Source organism: Rhinatrema bivittatum, chromosome 2 (assembly GCF_901001135.1).
Source record: "Rhinatrema bivittatum chromosome 2, aRhiBiv1.1, whole genome shotgun sequence".
In the NCBI taxonomy this organism is placed as follows: domain Eukaryota; kingdom Metazoa; phylum Chordata; class Amphibia; order Gymnophiona; family Rhinatrematidae; genus Rhinatrema; species Rhinatrema bivittatum.
The window spans coordinates 562510237-562529728 of NC_042616.1; the positions used below are offsets into that span (position 1 = coordinate 562510237).

The following is a 19492-nucleotide window of genomic DNA, read 5'->3' on the forward strand; positions in this document are numbered from 1 at the left end:
GAACTGATAGTGTGTATATGGATTGATTATGGAGGCCATGGCTCCCATGTGACCTTAATATTCTTGCAAAATTAAGTACACATATTTTGAATTTTCTGGTGAATATATTTTAACTCACCAGATGGTTACCAAAAATTAATATTTACTAAAATCTTATCTCTTTTGGACAAAACAGAATTGGATAAATTGGGCTTTAGTAAGGCAAACAATACCTGCTTTTGGTACATCTGTTAGCTATCAACAAACTGAAAGTAAAATTCATGCAAAAAAAGTATAACACTTAATGTTGGTAATGTGTGGGAAATGGAAACAAATCATACAAAGAATGAATAGATGTGTTACTAAAACAACAGCATCCATTGATATGAATGTTAATTATTTTTCATGTGTTTATTTCTAGTTAATTGAAACTGTCAGTGCAGTGGACAAAGATGATCCAGTAGAAGGCCATCATTTTTACTTCACGCTGGCTCCAGAGGCCACAAATAACTCAAATTTTACTATCAGAGATAATCAAGGTAGGGCTACTTATATTGTATGCAGAAGAATTTCCAGATCGTCAGCAATGAAACATGACTTAAATGCATTGATTTGCTGGTGTTTATGTAACTTAACAGTATTTCAACAAATAACATTTGAGCTAGGATTGTCTGGCTAAGCCCAGGGCTTAGCCAGCAAATCAGAGGTTTTGAATTTCCTGTGCCTTCTGAATGGATATGTTTTAGCCAGGTAAGTCATTAGCTAGACAAAAAAGAGGCGTGGCTTAAACTTAGCCGGGGAGCGCCAATATTCAATGCTACCCACATAAGTTTATCAGGCTAAGGGGGTTATTTTCTAAAGGTTTATCGTGTGCATTAGGGCCTTTTCGCATGCGATAGGATGTAAATGACCGGAAGGGGAGGAGTCGGGGCGGGAAAGGGGGAGGAGTCAGCCGAGGCACCGCTGCTGGCAATAATATGAGGAACATTCTCGCCGGCAGTAGCGTGGCAAATAGCACCACCTTTTAAAGTGGCACTATTTGTGTGAAAGGCTGCAGCCTGCCACACTGCGGCCGGCGAAATCACATCACCGTGGTGTGAACAGCTGTGGCCTTTTGCAAGCCCGCCCCCCTTTTTCATGGGATTCATCATTCCTCCTGCCCTAAGTCTGTTTGTGGTGCAGAGCAGGACTAAAGTTATCTGAGTAAACATACCCAGATAACTTTAAACTTTACCAGCTATATTAAACATATAGCTACGTAAGTAAAAAAAATAAAATAAAATAAAATTATATATATATATATATAAACATATTAGTTGAGCCTTGGCTAAATTTTCCTCCACTACACAAGTTTCAAACATAAAAGCGGTTGTTGCTAAGATGCCCGGCCCCCTCCTCCCACTCCCTAACCTCTCCCTTTCCAAATCTCTTTTAAAAATTACTGGGTTAAGCACGACTGATTCTTCCCCTTGCCCTACCTTGAAAACACTTTTCTGATTAAATTTCCACCCCTGCCCTCTCACCGAAGACCCACAAAGGCTCCCCAAATGCGGAGCAGGAGGGGAGCCTCCTGCATCACCACGCCCCTGTCATACATTACATGCAACGAGCTCTGACAGCTCCCAGCACCGATGTCTAAACGCATTCACTTCAGTTCTTCTCTGAGTGGCCCTTCACTGACAGCTGAGCTGAGTCCTGAGCAGAAGACGGGGCCCTTCAATCGTCAGTGAAGGGCCACTCAGTGAAGAACTGAGGTGAACAACTTAACACGTCAGTGCTGGACACGGACACAGCTCAGTGCACGTATGTGTGACCGGAATAGCAGGAGCTAAGAGACTCTGTTTCTTTCAATCTGCCTTCAGGAGCCATTTGGGGGTGCGAGGTGGGGTAATGTAATCAGATATCAGGCATTATTTTCAGGGTAGAGGAAGAGAGTAGAATCAATCCTGTTTAATCCAGGCCATTTTTTTTTTAAAGAAAGTTGTAGGGCAGGGAGTCGGAGGAGCTCGAGCAGTAGCAGCCACCTTTATTTTAAATCTTAGGTGTGATGTTCTTTTTTTAATCTTATATTCAGTAAGCCAGAAAGTGGCAGAGTTACCTAGATAACTTTATCTGGCTAATTTTATCCAAATATAATAAGTGAGAGACGTATCCCATTGAGTATTTGGCTAAAGTATTCTGGATAGCTACCCGGATACTGCCTTACTGAATATGGACCCATTTTGTTTCCAGCATTGGTTTCAGACAAAGACAAAAAGTGAATATAAAATTGTGGGTCAGCTGTGTCACATTTTAGGGCCTGTGCTCATGTAAATGATAAAACGTGTGACTTACTTTGTACATTAAAAGGGTCTGAAAGTCTTCATGTAAGCACTCAAAAATGTGCAAGTCTGTGCATGTAAAAGTAGGAACATAATATGCAAATTGGATGTTCCCAAGCTCATTCTGAATATTGCAGGATGCTCATCCTCGATGCTGCTTAGGGTGCATTGGCTAACTGGGTGCTATTAAATACATACCAGGACCTCATGTTTGCTTACTAATATGCACTTGTTACTTAGCGAGGACAAGCTAAATAGGATGAGAATGCTAATCTGAGCTTGCTCTTGAAAGGGCTCAGCTAACTGGAAAGAGAGGACCATGGACTACAGGAGGTTACCTTGTACAACTGTACACATAGGACTTTAGGGAAGAATTAATTTGACCCCAGATCTCTTTGTAAAAATGAAAACAGCACATATATTTTTTTGCACAAATTCTTGCAAACACATATACTCATACCAGAAAAAGGTCTTCTTAGACAAACAGTGACACAACAGAAAGTATTTTCAAGCAGTGTTCCATGCATCACAATGTAAAAGACAGGAAACAGAGAGCAGGATTAAATGGTCAATTTTCTCAGTGGAAAAGGGTAAACAGTGGAGTGCCTCAAGGATCTGTACTTGGACCGGTGCTTTTCAATATATTTATAAATGATCTGGAAAGGAATACGACGAGTGAGGTTATCAAATTTGCGGATGATACAAAATTATTCAGAGTAGCTAAATCACAAGCAGACTGTGATACATTACAGGAGGACCTTGCAAGACTGGAAGTTTGGGCATCCAAATGGCAGATGAAATTTAATGTGGACAAGTGCAAGGTGTTGCATATAGAGAAAAATATCCCTTGCTGTAGTTACACGATGTTAGGTTCCATATTAGGAGCTACCACCCAGGAAAAAGATCTAGGCATCATAGTGGATAATACTTTAAAATCATCGGCTCAGTGTGCTGCAGCAGTCAAAAAAGCAAATAGAATGTTAGGAATTATTAGGAAGGGAATGGTAATAGAACGGAAAATGTCATAATGCCTCTATATCGCTCCATGGTGAGACCACACCTTGAATACTGTGTACAATTCTGGTCGCCGCATCTCAAAAAAGATATAGTTGCGATGGAGAAGGTACAGAGAAGGGCAAGGAAAATGATAAAGGGGATGGAACAGCTCCCCTATGAGGAAAGGCTGAAGAGGTTAGGGCTGTTCAGCTTGGAGAAGAGACGGCTGAGGTGGGATATGATAGAGGTTTTTAAGATCATGAGAGGTCTGAACGAGTAGATGTGACTCGGTTATTTACACTTTCGAATAATAGAAGGACTAGGGGGCATTCCATGAAGTTAGCAAGTAGCACATTTAAGACTAATAGGAGAAAATTATTTTTCACTCAACGCACAATAAAGCTCTGGAATTTGTTACCAGAGAATGTGGTTGGTGCAGTTAGTGTAGCTGGGTTCAAAAAAGGTTTGAATACGTTCTTGGAGGAGAAGCCCATTAATGGCTATTAATCAATTTTACTTAGGGAATAGCCACTGCTATTAATTGCATCAGTAGCATGGGATCTTCTTAGTGCTTGGGTAATTGCCAGGTTCTTGTGGCCTGGTTTGGCCTCTGTTGGAAACAGGATGCTGGGCTTGATGGACCCTTGGTCTGACCCAGCATGGCAATTTCTTATGTTCTTAAGACACAGAGGTTTTTTACTGGCATGGAAACAGACTCCAAGGTGTTGGCATGTATGATGGTCTTTGCTATCAATCCTGGCATTAGCCTGGACACTTTCCACTTATGTCATTTAAATGTCTGTCCATGACAGTTTTTGTTGTGGGGTGCCCAGTCCCATACCTTGGCTAGTCACAAAATTAGGGGGGCATCCCAAGCAACAAGATTGTGAATCCCAATGTATTATTCCCAGCAATAAAATATTCTCAGGAAAATAATTGCGGTAAAGCTGCACTGTCTGAGAGATCATATCCTGGGGGTCATCATCTTTTAAAGGGTTCATATAGTCCCTGGTTCTGCCCTTCCAGCCTGAGTGTAGACATTCATGGGAGATCTGAGGCTCCCAATCTTACACCCGCCCCACTCCTTGAGGTGATAAACATTTCAAAATGTGGCCTCCGTTTAGCCTCCATGCCCATTTCCCCAAGCCTCTACCCTTGGTATTGTAAAACATTAAAGCCTAATCCCCCATCTACTCCCACCCCCTTTAAACCCCATACCACTTACTATGAATCTGTGGTGGTTAAGCTGTGGTGGCTAGAGTTCCTCCAGGCATCCCATTGCTACCCTGCCATTTTCAAAATTGTGCTAGGAACAAGTTCCCCTTTGCCCTGTCATTTGACAGGGGTAAAAGACCACCTAAGGCCAGATGGTGCCATTTTGGAAATAGTGATGGAACACCGAGGCCTGGAGGATCTCTGCCCACTGCCTCATTATTTTATTACAATATTAATAAGATGATTTTCATACCTTTATATACAAATAAGCTCATTTTGATACCTGTATTACACATGGAATTTTTGTGGTAGATAATACATGGAATGTGTAATTAATTGTATTATCCTTGTGGTAACCTATTTGCCACATGGTAAGGCCTTGCCACAGCTTAGTAAGTGATCCTCTATGTTTGTTAAGTGATTAGTATTTTGATATTATGTTCCTTTTTGCAAGGACATTTTTTGTCATTTTGTGTTGTTTTATTAATTATCAGGTCCTTATGTTCTCTTTTGCAAAGAGTTGACGTTTTGCAATTTTGCTGTTCTATTCATTTTGTCTTTGTTTTTTTTTTTTTTTAATTCTTTATTTATTGCATTTTAAACTTAAACAAAATAAAAACATTTGCTTATTAGAAACACCGTGAATACTTTCATTACAGAAAACAAATACAAATTCCTTTGCCACTTCAAATAAGAAGAGAAAACAATAAATTTATATTCATATCTTTTTAAACACAATCTTAGTATGCAAAGGATTCATATAATTCTTTAACCATTATTCATATAATTCTAGTTTCACTCCCAGCAGAAAATAATTTTTGATCCAGAAACCATTTAAGGAACATATAAGGTGATTAACAAACTAACTTTGCTGGTTGCACGTAAACTACAGTCAAAATCTATATTTAGGTTATGATGTTAATTTTTCTGGCTTCAATAAACTCCTGTAGTTGTTTAGGAATGAAAAACACAAATCGCTCATTATCTTTCATGAGAAAGCATTTACAAGGAAACTGTATTTTTACAATATATCCCAGCCTCCTAGCCTCTTGTCTGAGGGATAAAAACCCCCGACGCCTGGCTTGGGTAGCTGGTGCAAGGTCAGGAAATATTTTTACAGCTGCCTCATGAAAATTCAGCGGATATTTTCTAAAATATGCTTTCATTACTAGGCGGATATCTTTAACAGTTATAAAGGACACCAAAAGCGTCCCTCTATTTATAACATCTAATGTCGAGTCCTCTAAAAATCCTGTTAGGTTCCCTGCAAAGGGAACATTTTCAGGATTCCCTGGGCGCGTCGACAAGGGGAGAAAGAAGCAGGAATTAATGGAAGGCATATTTAACTCAGTCAATTCCAAACTTTCAATAAAGAATCTCTTCAAAGTGGTGTATGGGATTTCTCCCACCACTTTGGGAAAATTGATGATACGAAGATTCAAATATCGAGATTTGTTCTCAATAAACTCCTAGGGGTAGATTTTCAGAGCCCTGCTCGCCTAAATCCGCCCAAAACCGGGCGGATTTACGCGAGCAGGGCCCTGCGCGCCGGTGAGCCTATTTTACATAGGCTCACCGGCGCGCGCACAACCCCGGGACTCGCGTAAGTCCCGGGGTTTTCGGAGTGGGCGTGTCGGGAGGCGTGTCGGGGGGCGGGGCCGGATTGCGCGGCGTTTCGGGGGCGTGCCGGCAGCGTTTTGGGGGCGGGTACGGGGGCGTGGCTACGCCCCGGGGCGGTCCGGGGGCGTGGCCTCGCCCTCCGTACCCGCCCCCAGGTCGCGGCCCGGCGCGCAGGGGTCCCGCTCGCGCGCGGGGATTTACGCCTCCCTCTGGGAGGCGTAAATCCCCCGACAAAGGTAGGATCGGGGTTTAGACAGGGCCGGGCGGGTGGGTTAGGTAGGGGAAGGGAGGGGAAGGTGAGGGGAGGGCAAAGGAAAGTTCCCTTCTAGGCCGCTCCGATTTCGGAGCGGCCTAGGAGGGAACGGGGGTAGGCTGCGCGGCTCGGCGCGCGCAGGCTATACGAAATCGATAGCCTTGCGCGCGCCGATCCAGGATTTTAGCCGATACGCGCGACTATGCGCGTATCTACTAAAATCCAGCGTACTTTTGTTTGCGCCTGGAGCGCAAACAAAAGTAGGCTGTTCGCGCTCGTTTGAAAATCTACCCCCATACGTCTAGAGAGCGATTGACTGTCTTTTATTGCTGCATTTTTATATAATTGAAATTGCTTATTTTCTTCTTCCAGTCCGCTAACTTTCTCCCTTAAACCGTCTAGTTTTGTTTGCACATCAATGGATTTTTGAGCATGTTGTGAACTGGTGTGTTCCAGTTTTTCATTCATGGTGTTTATTGCTGAGGCCATGCCGGCCATAAACTCCCATAGGGAGTCTAGAGTCACTTGAGCAGGCCTCGAGGGGATAATGATTAGATCTTTTTTCATGAGGTTTCCCGAGGACGTACCTTCTCCCAGATTTTCACTGGTTTCAGTCTGCCCACCGGCACTTCGATGTTCCACCGGGCTTGATGTTTGAAATCCCGGTATTATCCCTTCGGAACTCGGTGAAGTAGGGTCTGGAATCGGGTCAGAAGCACAAGCCTCCAGAGCTCCGCCCCTCGCCTCCTCCACTCTGCGCTGCGTTGGTGGCTCCCTCTGCTCCGGGCTTAGAGACACCTCCTCTGCCGGCTCGAGCAGCTGTTCCACGCTGCTCTGCACACCAGTTTCCTCGGTTCTCTGAGAGACTGCAGGACTCACAAAGCGGGTGATTTCCGTCTGAATAGTCATGGAAGGCTTAAGTTCGGCTGGGTAAGTCCGAACTTTACCTTTCCTCTTAGCAGGCATTTGTTTCAGCGGGAAAAAAAAAACACAGCTAGACAAACCCTCCGCTCAGGTCTCAATACGTGCGGCCATCTTGGATCCTCTCCCTCATTGTCTTTGTTTTTATTAATGTTATTGCTGGTGTAACTGACAGCCAGCCTGTTTCCATTAAGGCTTGGGTGAACCCTAGTTCAGCTAGTGAAGACCTGGTTAGTGAATGGGGGAAGGAGCCAATCAAATGCAGCCCCTCCGTTTGAGGAGACTGGAATGACCGTCCCCTTGAGAGTCTGTATAACAGCTCTCTACAGATAGCTCAGGAGGCCGTCCCTTAGGGTCTGCAGAGAGTTAGGAGGAAAAAGAAACTTTTGCTTGAGATTTTTTTTTCAGGCTCAGTCACAGGATCCAGGCAAACCCTGTCTGTGGAGATACTGACCAGTGTTCAGAGGGTTTCCTTTTCCAGTCAACTCTCTGGCCGGCTAAGATTTTCCCTCTGGGTATATTTTTTGGGTTTAAGATTTTAAATGGTAGAAGCCTTGTAAGATCCTGCACACCACCTAGGCCCAGGGCAAGGGGAGCCCTGTGCCTGGGGCTGTGCAGATTAGGAAAGACCTGCCCTCCATACCCTCCATGAGGACAGATGCATCAGTGACTTATTGCAAGGAGGAACTCTGGTGTTAATTTCTTTTGAAGGAAAAAAGACTTTGAGTTCAAGATCAAGGAGGAAGTTTTGGCTGCCCTTCCTTCCAGTTTGAGGCAAGAAAAAGTGCTTGCATCAAGGGGATTCCTTCCATCAGGGATCCAGAAAGAGGAGATAAAGAGACTGTGTAAGAATCAAAGAGATCCAAAAGATTTGCTAGCCGTGAGTAAGAGAAAACAGCAATCACTGAGGACACCCATCCAGTGTTTTCAACCCCTGGGAAAAAGAGAGATTTACTCTCTGTGCCATAGACTGTGCACTATCAGGCCGATTCAGTAAAGTCCGCGGGAGAGCGGGCGAACACCCGCTTGCCTGTGCGTGCGATACAGTATTTAAATGAGGCCCAGTGGTAGATCCGGGCAAAAGGAGGCACTAGGGACACTAGCGCATCCCTAGCGCCTCCTGTTTGACAGGAACGGTGGCTGTCAGCGGGTTTGACAGCTGACGCTCAATTCTGCTGGCGTTGGTTCTCGAGCCCGCTGACAGCCACAGGCTCGGACACCAGACGCCGGCAAAATTGAGTGTCTGGTTTTCGATCCGACAGCCACCGGCCGACTTCCAATTTTTTTATTTTTATTTTTTAACTTTTTTTTACTCTTTGGGACTTCCGACTTAATATCGCCATGATATTAAGTCAGAGGGTGCACAAAAAAGCAGTTTTTACTGCTTTTCTGTGCACTTTCCTGGTGCCGGAAGAAATTAGCGCCTACCTTTGGGTAGGCGCTAATTTCTGAAAGTAAAATCTGTGGCTTGGCTGCACATTTTACTTTCTGAATCGCGTGCGAATACCTAATAGGGCCGTCAACATGCATTTGCATGTTGAGGGCGCTATTAGGTTCGGCGGGTTGGATGCACGTTTTCCGCCCCTTACTGAATAAGGGGTAAGGGAAAACACGTGTCCAAGGGCAGGTTAACAGTGCGCTCCGTCGGAGCTCACTGTACTGTATCAGCCAGTATGTTTGCTAGATTGGAAGGGGTTTTCAACCAGCTTAAGGAGACCCTGTCCACCTGGGAAGTCCACTTAACCAAGCCCTGAAGGGTAGAAGTTTCTCTGGCCCTGGTATGTGAATCCTGCACAGATGGAGAAGAGAGCAAGATAATTCTATGGTGCTGCAGTTTAAGTTATTGTGCCATTTATCATCAGTGTTAGAACAGTAAAGACTAATTTTGGAAATTAACAAAGTGGTTCCAGAGTGGTTATTTGAGCACACAGCACACATTGAGTACACATATCCCTCTTCCAGGGGACTCAGACCAAGAACCAGAGGAAGTGAGACTCTTCTCTCAGGGACAATACCAAGAGATAAAGTCACCCCTAGCACTTGTGCCCTGAAATTTAACTCCTTCCCTCCATAAAAAGGATCCACACTCTAGAGAAGGAATCCGTGAAAAGTGCTAGTCATGTGCCCCTGACACAAAGAACTATAAATACGTTTATGGCCCCACTGGAGTGTGACATACTTTCTGAGGTGCAGTTGCACTTACTCTGATTTGAATTTTAATTTCTGTATGTTTCTCTGGCTTCTGTTAGCCAGTCTGAGTACTATTTTGTTGACTAGGCAGCCTACAAATTGAAATAAAGCTAAAGTGTTTTCAAACAATAGGTTCACAGAGATCAAATGTTTTTGCTGTCCTTGACATTGTTATTGTGATCAAAGTTTATTGTAGGCATTAAGGGGTCTGAGATTAAGAGCAGTCTGAGCAACAAAAACTTTTGTGGGATGACAATTTTATTTTTCTTTTAGTTTGAGAGCAGAGCTCATTTCTTTGAGCTTTGAAACAATATCTTAAACAATGAGGTATCACCATTGCAATGTCTAGAGTGGCTACACAGGGAGGAATGGTCAGATGTCAGTACCATTCAGAATCAGCTCAGACATATTCCTCCCTGGGTTTCACATTTGTATGCTTCCTTCTGATCCCCGACTACATCCTCTGGCACTTTTCTTTGAAGATCGTTACTGATATAGAAGACGGATGGTTGTAAACATACAGTCAAGTTAGTTTGCTTGCTTTCTGAAACTCTCCACACTTCTTTGAACTCCTCACCTGGAGTGTATTAGGTTTCCTGTTTCTTTCTTCTGCACTAACAAGCAAACCCATGTAGCAGACTTCATTCTGTTCCCCTTGATAGCTAGAACAAGGAACCAAGAGGAAATGGAAACTGAGCATGCTCAGTTTAACATGATCTTTCTTCAGCATAAACTTGATAAGTAACATGCTCAAGCTATTTAGGCAATACATTGTTGGGTTTTCATGCAAAAGAACAGAATGATCATGGTACTTCTGACTTTCTTTTTACAAGTATGCTAAATCATTTTGTGGCAATCATTAAGGGGCGGATTTTCAGAGCCCTGCTCGCGTAAATCCGCCCAAAACCGGGCGGATTTACGCGAGCAGGGCCCTGCGCGCCGGGAAGCCTATTTTACATAGGCCTCCCGGCGCGCGCAGAGCCCCGGGACTCGCGTAAGTCCCGGGGTTCTCGGAGGGGGGCGTGTCGGGGGGCGGGCCCGGTCGTCGCGGCGTTCCGGGGGCGTGTCGGCAGCATTTTGGGGGCGGGTACGGGGGCGTGGCTACGGCCCGGGGGCGTGGCCGCACCCTCCGTACCCGCCCCCAGGTCGCGGCCCGGCGCGCAGCAGGCCCGCTGGCGCGCGGGGATTTACGTCTCCCTCCGGGAGGCGTAAATCCCCCGACAAAGGTAAGGGGAGGTGTAGACAGGGCCGGGTGGGTGGGTTAGGTAGGGGAAGGGAGGGTAAGGTGAGGGGAGGGCAAAGGAAAGTTCCCTCCGAGGCCGCTCCGATTTCGGAGCGGCCTTGGAGGGAACGGGGGGAGGCAGCGCGGCTCGGCGCGCGCAGGCTATACAAAATCGATAGCCTTGCGCGCGCCGATCCAGGATTTTAGTGGATACGCGCGGCTCCGCGCGTATCTACTAAAATCCAGCGTACTTTTGCTTGAGTCTGATGCGCAAGCAAAAGTAGGCTGATCGCGCTTCTTTTAAAATCTACCCCTAAGTGTATTCTTAATGCATACATTAATTTTCTTTTGTAAGTCCATATTAAAATTGATTGTGCACAAGTTTTAATACTTATTGCATATAACTCATTAATGTTATATGTATAATAAAAAATCATAAATTACTTTATATACAATTCCCATTGCTTTGCTTCTGTATACTGTATTTATCCATAAAATAGGTATATGGCTTAGTTGTTCATGATCTTATTCATTTTGAAATGTTAGTTCAAAAAGACGTTATTATTTTAAAGAATGGAAGTATGATGTGTTGCTCCTTGTCAAGTGAGTATGTCAAAAGGTTCAATGAAAAGTGTTCTTTATGGTGATATGCTGTCAAGCTAGACATGGGACACAGTTCCATGACAGATTTAACTCTAGAGTTTTATTCTTAAATTCAAACAAGGTTGCTTCAGCATGTAAATTGAACACAACACAAAATAGGCTGCTTTTGCTGGTTTGTCGTACAGGATAACTAAACAAAAGGTTTTCACAGTACAAGTCACAAGTTGTCTGACATAGGACCTGGTGATTTGTTTCTTTTCTTCAGGGAAGAATGCTGAAAGTCAACCTGCAATGTGGTGAATTCTGAGGAGGGTCAGGAGGATGGGCTAAGTTGGGTGTGAGGGCTCTGCTGGTGGAGGCAGCACAATTTGGGGTAGATTTTAAAAAGCATTTACTCGAGCAAAACTGGTTTTTGCTCGAGTAAATACACTTTACTCAAGTAAGTGGGCTTTTCAAAATTGCTACAATATATGCCATTGAATTGTCCATAGGATTTACTCAAGTAAGTGCACTTTACTCGAGTAAATAGCTTTTGAAAATTGCTACGATAGTATGTCACATTTACATGCGTAACTCCTTTGAAAATGACCCCCAAAGATTGTAAATGGGAAGGGTTGGGGAAGCTTCTTTGTTTTTTGTTTTTTTTTTTTTAAACTTGCTTTTTTCGACTTCCCCTCAAAATGATAGGAAAAATAACATGAATTTTTTTTATTTTTACCTATTGCTTTTTTTATTCCCAAAATATAATTAAATAGAAAATATCATTGGTATTGCTTATTTCATTGTAAATAAATCCACACTCTTAACTTACATCTCTGAGACTTGAAGGTTAATTCCTAAGGGGAAGTGGAAGAAAGACTCCTAAATATAAGATAAAGGCAAGTCAGAGTGGTATGCAAGATGTCTCCCTTCCTGGGAAACATTTTCCACTGTTCAGATTTAGTACAAGAGAATAATTTATTGTCAGTAACACTTTTTTTGACTTGAGATTTTATATCATTCCCTACCTGAACTTGATCTTGCTGGTGGGTAGAAATTATGATAAACAATATGAATACACTTGGATAAGAAGGTCCAGACACATATTTGCTAAGGTAAGTGTGCTTTATGCTTAAAAAGGTTGGAAACACTGACATAGTAAATACAGAAAAAGGGGGAGATTTGGATTCAGACAACAACCAATAAGGGCCCCAAATGTTATGGTCTGGGAACTGATAAGCATAGGGTTAACATGCATGGAGCAGCAGTTACTATCCTTAACAGATGGCTTGGAATTACTACCCTTAAGAACATAAGAACATAAGAACTTGCCATGCGGGGTCAGACCAAACTTCCATCAAGCCCAGAATCTTGTTTCCAACAGAGGCCAAACCAGGCCACAAGAACCTGGCAATTACCCAAACAAGTAGATCTCATGCTTCTGATGCAATTAATAGCAGTGGCTATTCCCTAAGTAAACTTATTTATTTATTTATTTATTTATGTGTCCGTCTCATTTATTTATGTATTTATTTATTTATTTACTTATTTGGTATGTTTTGTATACCGTCATTCAGTTTTGCCATCAGAACAGTTTACAGTGGTCATGAAATAAGGTTGGTTACAAAAATAGACGCGGCAAAGAGTTATACAGAAAGAAAGGTATTGGGGTTTGAGTGTTAGTTAATTACATATACAATTATTATTACATATTAATTAATAGCAGTTATGGACTTCTCAATAAGCCTTGAAGCTTTTGACACAACTGCATCACTCTCTGCTTTGATGGCAGTTGGGGAGAGGGGTAGTAGAAGAGGAATTGGATTCAGATGACGATTAACACAGGCCTTGACTTTTATGGGCTAGGGTATTAATACGCAGACATAAGGGTAAAGCACAGGACTGCTTTTAAAGCCAAGACCATAAGCAAAACACTTCAAGCAGCACTGTCTGAATTTTCAAGTAGCTCATTGCCCAGTAAAGATGCTGCTAACTGTTAAATTTACTAGGTTATCATAAGGCTTGAGGATAACAGCACAGAGCGGCATTTGCTATCCTTAAGAGAAACATTGGTGGTTACCTGAACAGCATAGCAGATACTACCAAGGGAGGCTTGCTGGGCAGACATGGTTGGACTGTTTGGTCCTTTTCTGCAATCATTACTATGTTACTATGTACCTATATTAAGGATGTTGGTAAATATTTTACCAGTATTGTATTGCATCTGATGCTGTCATGTGGATTGCATTATATTTAATCCTTTCCAATATGATTATGCAGCAGAGTGCTTTCCATACCAATAAGGATGTTCAGTCATTTAAATGATTCTTCTCTTATAATAGTATAACATTTAGTAGTGTATATGACACTAAGTAAACTAGTTCATACTTCTCTGGTAAATATTTCAGATAACACAGCTGCAATTTTGACAAGAAGAAATGGATTCAATCAACATGAGAAGCCTGTCTTCTATCTGCAAATCTTAATTGCGGACAATGGAACTCCATCACTCAGTAGTACCAATACTCTCACTATCTCCGTCTGCAGCTGTGACCAGCATGGCAATGCCCAGTCCTGCAAGCATGGGTCCTTTGGTCTTTCTCTGGGTCTCAGCACTGGAGCACTAATTGGTATTTTGTCCTGTGTATTAATAATACTGGGTAAGAAATACAAAATAATATAGCACAAAATGCATTATTTGTACATTTCATTGTATTTATAGTAGGGAACAAAAATCAGTATTGCTAGGCAGCAGAGGAAGATTATTTCAAAGAGCATGTATAAAAAAATAGAAGGAGGAGATTCATTTTCTTTATTTCTTGCAAAATGTCATGTTTCCTAATTGCTTAATTACTTTAAACATTTAGGCCCTAGTCAAGAAACAAGTCTTTAGCGTCATAAAGTACTTTATACCATTGAAAGGTCACCTCACCCAATTAGATCAAATAGTCTTAAGTACTCTCCACAATAAAAAAAAATGTGTGTATGGATCAGATTTGGATACAGACCTTCTAGATAAGAGTTTGAATATGTTTACTTATTCTGAACTGCTGTTACATACTAAGCAGTCTCCAGGCACGCCAGTATATTAAACAGAAATTAGTTGTGTATGTAATGAAACATCCATACACTTCTGTGGAACATCCAAAACATTGTGATAAATGGGGGTTCGAGAAATGTGCTCTTATGGTGCTATGCAATGCATGTTCTGTTTTTTGTTTTTTTGTTTTTTTCAAAGCCTGCACATGTTTAATTCTCTTTAGGGACATTAATTAACTAGATTGCATTGGTGCAGAGTCTGTTGGTACTTTTTACTCACAGGATTTGCACCAATAATCAAAGCAAAATCGTGTGTGTACTTTGGCTTTGAATATCATCTCAGGGAAAAGTACCCACAGAGATTTATGCCTGCTTTTTCTGTGGGAATGTTTTTTTTTTTCTCTTTAAAATAGCATGTGCAGTTTTGAAAATCCAAACCTGCATGTGATCTTGCCTGTCCCTACCTATCTCTTCTCCCAGTAAAGCCTCTATACTTTTACTTGCATTGAGGGTGGACAAGTTTAGTACATTGTTAAGTAAAATACATATTTCTTTACCCAGTTTTAACTCCTAAAACTAGGGGGACTAATATGTCCCTGAAGGGCGGAAAGCTGTGTTCTTACTGACACGCACAAGCAGACAACGCAAGTATTTCTTGGATGATCTGAAGTGTTCTTCTTTTACCACAGGGATGATACATGCAAAAGGGAAATACAGAGCTCTCTGTCTAGTGTTGTTCCAATAAGAGCTGAATCCTGATATTAGAGAATAGAGTTGTGACGTTAGGAAATATTTCTTCAGAGAAATGGTAGTCAGTGCATGAAGGAACTTCCTAGTGGAGGTGGCAGAGGGAAAATCAGAATCAGGTCCAGAAATCACATATAAGCACAGAGGATGCTTTGTTATGAAGGAGTGAAGGGAAAGAGAGATCAGATGGGATCTAGAATATTGCATCAGGGAAAGAAAATAGGCAGACTAGATGGACTATAAATCTTAATCTATTATCATATTATCATATTCTATGTTCCTGTCTTTTCATTTCAGACTCTTTTTCTGCTAAACAAAAATAAAATAGGAATTGTTTTACTATGTATTTATTAGCCTGATCTTGATTCTTTACAAAGTCATATGCTAATTTTATCTGTTTTTTTCTATAAGCTCTCTTTTCTACAAATTTCTGAGGTATGTAATAATCTATACTCATAAATAATTCTTCACTGAACAAATATCCCTTAAGCTATCCACATTGTCCACATACTGTCAGATATTTTGTTATTTATGTAAGTAACTAAGGGATTTTTCTGAATTATTTAACACGCTCTAATTTGTGGACAAATATTTTTAATAAATAAATGTTCATTAACCGGCACCTCTCCTTCCGTCCCCCCCCCCAAAAAAAAAAGGATATTATAGAGTTCAGAAAATTGGTATTAATATCAGTGTAGATTGTGCAACTTATAAATCAATCACTGTTTATATAATTAGTGGTCAGACTGATATTGCAAAAAATATTTTTTTTGCAAGCTGTGATTAAAACTTGTTTGAAATTCAGAGAACTTAACCAAATTGCAACCTGTAAAGTATCCAGCTAGTTGAATATATAAATCATTGTTGTATTCTGACCCAACATTATATAAGATTTGTTCTATGATAATGGCCAGAGTGACTTTAGATGGGAGAACTATTGACAGGCAGGCATCATGTTTCCTTTCCTTTCCTTTCCTTTCCTCTCCTGTACTGAACTTCTCTCCATTAACAAGTGTTACTGAGCACCTTTCAATTTTACAGCTGTTGTCAGAAGAAAAGAGTAAGTCAGCCTCAAAGTAGAACTCATTTTTTAATAAAAACTCTGGCGGGTAGATTTTATAAATTTACGCGAGCGCGTACATTTGTTCGCGCACCAGGCACGAACAAAAGTACGCTGGATTTTATAAGATACGCGTGTAGCCGTGCATATCTTATAAAATCCGGTGTCGGCGTGCGCAAGGGGGTTCCCTCCAAGGCCGCTCTGAAATCAGAGAGGCCTCGGAGGGAACTTTCTTTCCACCCCCCCCGCACCTTCCCCTCCCTTCCCTTACCTAACCCACCCCCCGGCCCTATCTAAACCCCCCCTACCTTTGTTGGCAGATGTATGCCTTCCGAAAGCAGGTGTAAATCTGCGCGCGCAAGCGGGCTGCTGGCGCGCCATCACCCGACCCGGGGGCTGGTCCGGAGGCCTCAACCACGCCCCCGGGCCGGCACCACGCCCCCGGTCCCGCCCAGAAACGCCCCCTGACCCCGGGCATGCCCCCGGACACACCCTCCCTGCCCCTTTCACGAAGCCCCAGGACTTATGTGCGTCCTGGGGCTGTGCGCATGCCAGCAGCCTATGCAAAATAGGCACGACGGCGCAGGGCTTTTAAAATCCGGCCCTGGATGTTTTAGGCCAGGATTCATCTTTCTTCGCAGAATGATGAATCCTGCTAAAACGGGAAGTGGGGGGTGAAAGGGGGGGCGAGCCTGCGAAAGCCCGCAGCCTTCGCACCACGGCGGTGCGCCAGTTGCCAGCTTTTGCACCGAATAGTGCCACCATGAAAGGTGGTGATATTCGGCACGCTACTGTCGACAATAATGTTACTAACATTATCACCGGCAGCGAGGATACCGCCGACTCCACCCCTCCCCACTCGGCTCCTCCCCTCCCCTTAATTTGCATGCTATCGCACGCGAAAAGGGCCTTTTTGCGTGCAATAGAGGCTTATCGCACACAATACAGCCGTATCTCGGGCGTTAAGCCTTTCATAAATGACCCCCTTAGTTTGTGGAATATATACCACTGTGACTGCATACAAATCTCTCGTGTGTAACCTTTTAGCTAATATCAGTCAAACAGGAAACATTGTCTTTATATTCTAGCTACAAAATCACCCATGTCCATATCATTTTCAGAAAATATTGGATATTACCAAAAATATTTGTCTTCTGAAATAAGCAATAAAAACAAACTTCCCATTTTTTCTCCCCAGTCTTTGCTTTGTTCATTCTGGCTATAAAGAAAAGAAGAAAGCAGCCTTTGTTTTCTGAAAAAGGGGAGGATTTCAGAGAAAATATTGTCAGGTATGATGATGAAGGAGGTGGAGAAGAGGACACAAAGGCATTTGATATTGCAGCACTGAGGACCCCTCCTACTGTCTTAAGAAAGCACAAACCTCGGAGGGCCATCACAACACAGATACAGAGCATTTACAGGATGTCTTTGGGGCTTGGCCCTGATGATGCTGTGTTTAGAGAATTCATCACAGAAAAGCTTGAAGAAGCTGACACAGATCCCTGTGCTCCACCATACGACTACCTACAGACTTATGCCTTCGAAGGGACTGGCTCCATAGCTGTGTCACTTAGTTCTCTGGAATCAGCCAACTCTGACATGAATGAGAATTATACTTCCCTGGGGGACTGGGGACCCCGCTTCAAAAAGCTAGCAAACATATATGGGCATTCAGGGTCTGATGAGGAGCAGTAGAATAAGGCATTGAAGAGGAGTCTTACATTTTCCAAATTGTAAACACAAACCCAAAGTCAGCTTTATAAACATTTTCAAAGTTGTGAATGACATCTCTTATTATTTTTACATATGTATCAACCAAAGTTACATTTATGCTTTATATTTTGCATTATTTTTAATGGTATAGCATGATTGTATTGCGTGAAATTAAAAAAAGAGACATTGCATAGTCATAGCTGTCATTAGCCATGATAATATGCCCTACTATGTCATTAAGAACTGTGCAAAGGTCAGTTATCAGCACATCTTGGTTTGTAATGTTACAAAGTCACTGGTAACGCTAGCAAGCAACTGCGAGATGAAAATGACCTGACCTACTTACTGAATATTGTACTTATTTATTTTCATGTTATCAAACAGGCCTGATTCATCAGGGTATTTTCCCATAGACACATGATAGGAGAAAAGCCTTAATGAATCAGGCAGTATGGAAAACAAAATAAATGACAATAATATTAATATAAAAAAAGCTTAGTGAATTGTCAATTTTATATTCTCTGTTAAGTTTTTAGCTTTTCAGAAAATGCAGGCAAAGATTATTAGTCTCAAATAATTCTCAGTAATGCCATTTAAAATAATGTAAAAGGAAAAAGAGGAAAGGAAAGCAAGCTAATGTCGAATCAATGTTAATTTTCAATGCGGTGAAGATTTATATCCCATACTTCAGGAAAGTTAGTGCATGTCCGGGCATTTACTTGCTATTGACCTTGTGCAAGTCACTTTACCCTCCATTGCCTGAGGTACAAGCAGATTGTGAGCCCCCTGGGGACAGGGGAATGCCTACAGTTCCTGAATGTAATCCACTTTGAATTGCTGGAAAGTGGAATATAAAATGCAGATAAATAAAATCTGATAAAAATATAGGACACAAAACTGATTTCTTATTCCACATTTTTCTGCTGTAGAACTGAAAAGAAACTGCAATACTGTTTTACTGTTACATTCTAGGCAATCTTTTAAATGCTAATACTTAGCTCATAGACATTAAAATGTATGATAACATTAGATAAGATGGTAAAACACTTTTATGTTAATCCAGCTCTTCAGAGAACGACCCTTCTTTATTCTACCAGAGTGAAATTAGAATTCAAATGCAAATTCTTATTCACTGTTGTATTGTAAGTAAATGTGGTCAAATCTATTCCTGAAATGAAATATTGCAAAAACCCTTTTAACTGCAGCCTGTATTTTATATATTGAATTAAAGGTAAAAATCCAAAACTGAAAACAACATTTTCTTCTTGCTTTGCTGTTGCTACAACAATGATTAAAAGTCAGTAGGTCAACAGATATTCATCAAAAGATTATTAGAAAGTAAAGTGGAGGCACCTGATGCCATATTATGCTAAGTGCTAACAATTTAGAATGATTGGGTATATAAGTCCCCCAGTTATCCTTAGGAAAGCAAAAAGTAAAAGCATTGAAACCCTATAAAAATAGTTTTACCATAGAAAAAGAACAGATAAACTCTCTCATTGAATTGTGGTTCTAACTTGCCAGCTAAGCTAGTCTCTACTGACAGAGGGTGCTATGACAACCAAAGAATGAATACTATGCAGCTAGCAGTCAGCTAATAGAAGACAAGCAGATACAAAGGGGAATTAAAGAAT

The 19492-nt window shown here is 41.8% G+C and overlaps 1 protein-coding gene across 1 annotated transcript in view; it reads left to right on the plus strand.

The window, feature by feature from the left end:
• Window positions 1-19098, plus strand: part of CDH19 (cadherin 19) — a 427290-nt gene extending 408192 nt beyond the window's left edge. The window contains exons 10-12 of the mRNA XM_029590918.1: window positions 401-518; window positions 13708-13959; window positions 17344-19098. Coding sequence (XP_029446778.1) covers window positions 401-518; window positions 13708-13959; window positions 17344-17840 — 867 coding nt within the window. The 3' untranslated portion in view covers window positions 17841-19098. The remainder of the gene's footprint in view (window positions 1-400; window positions 519-13707; window positions 13960-17343) is intronic.
• Window positions 19099-19492: the final 394 nt, after the last annotated feature.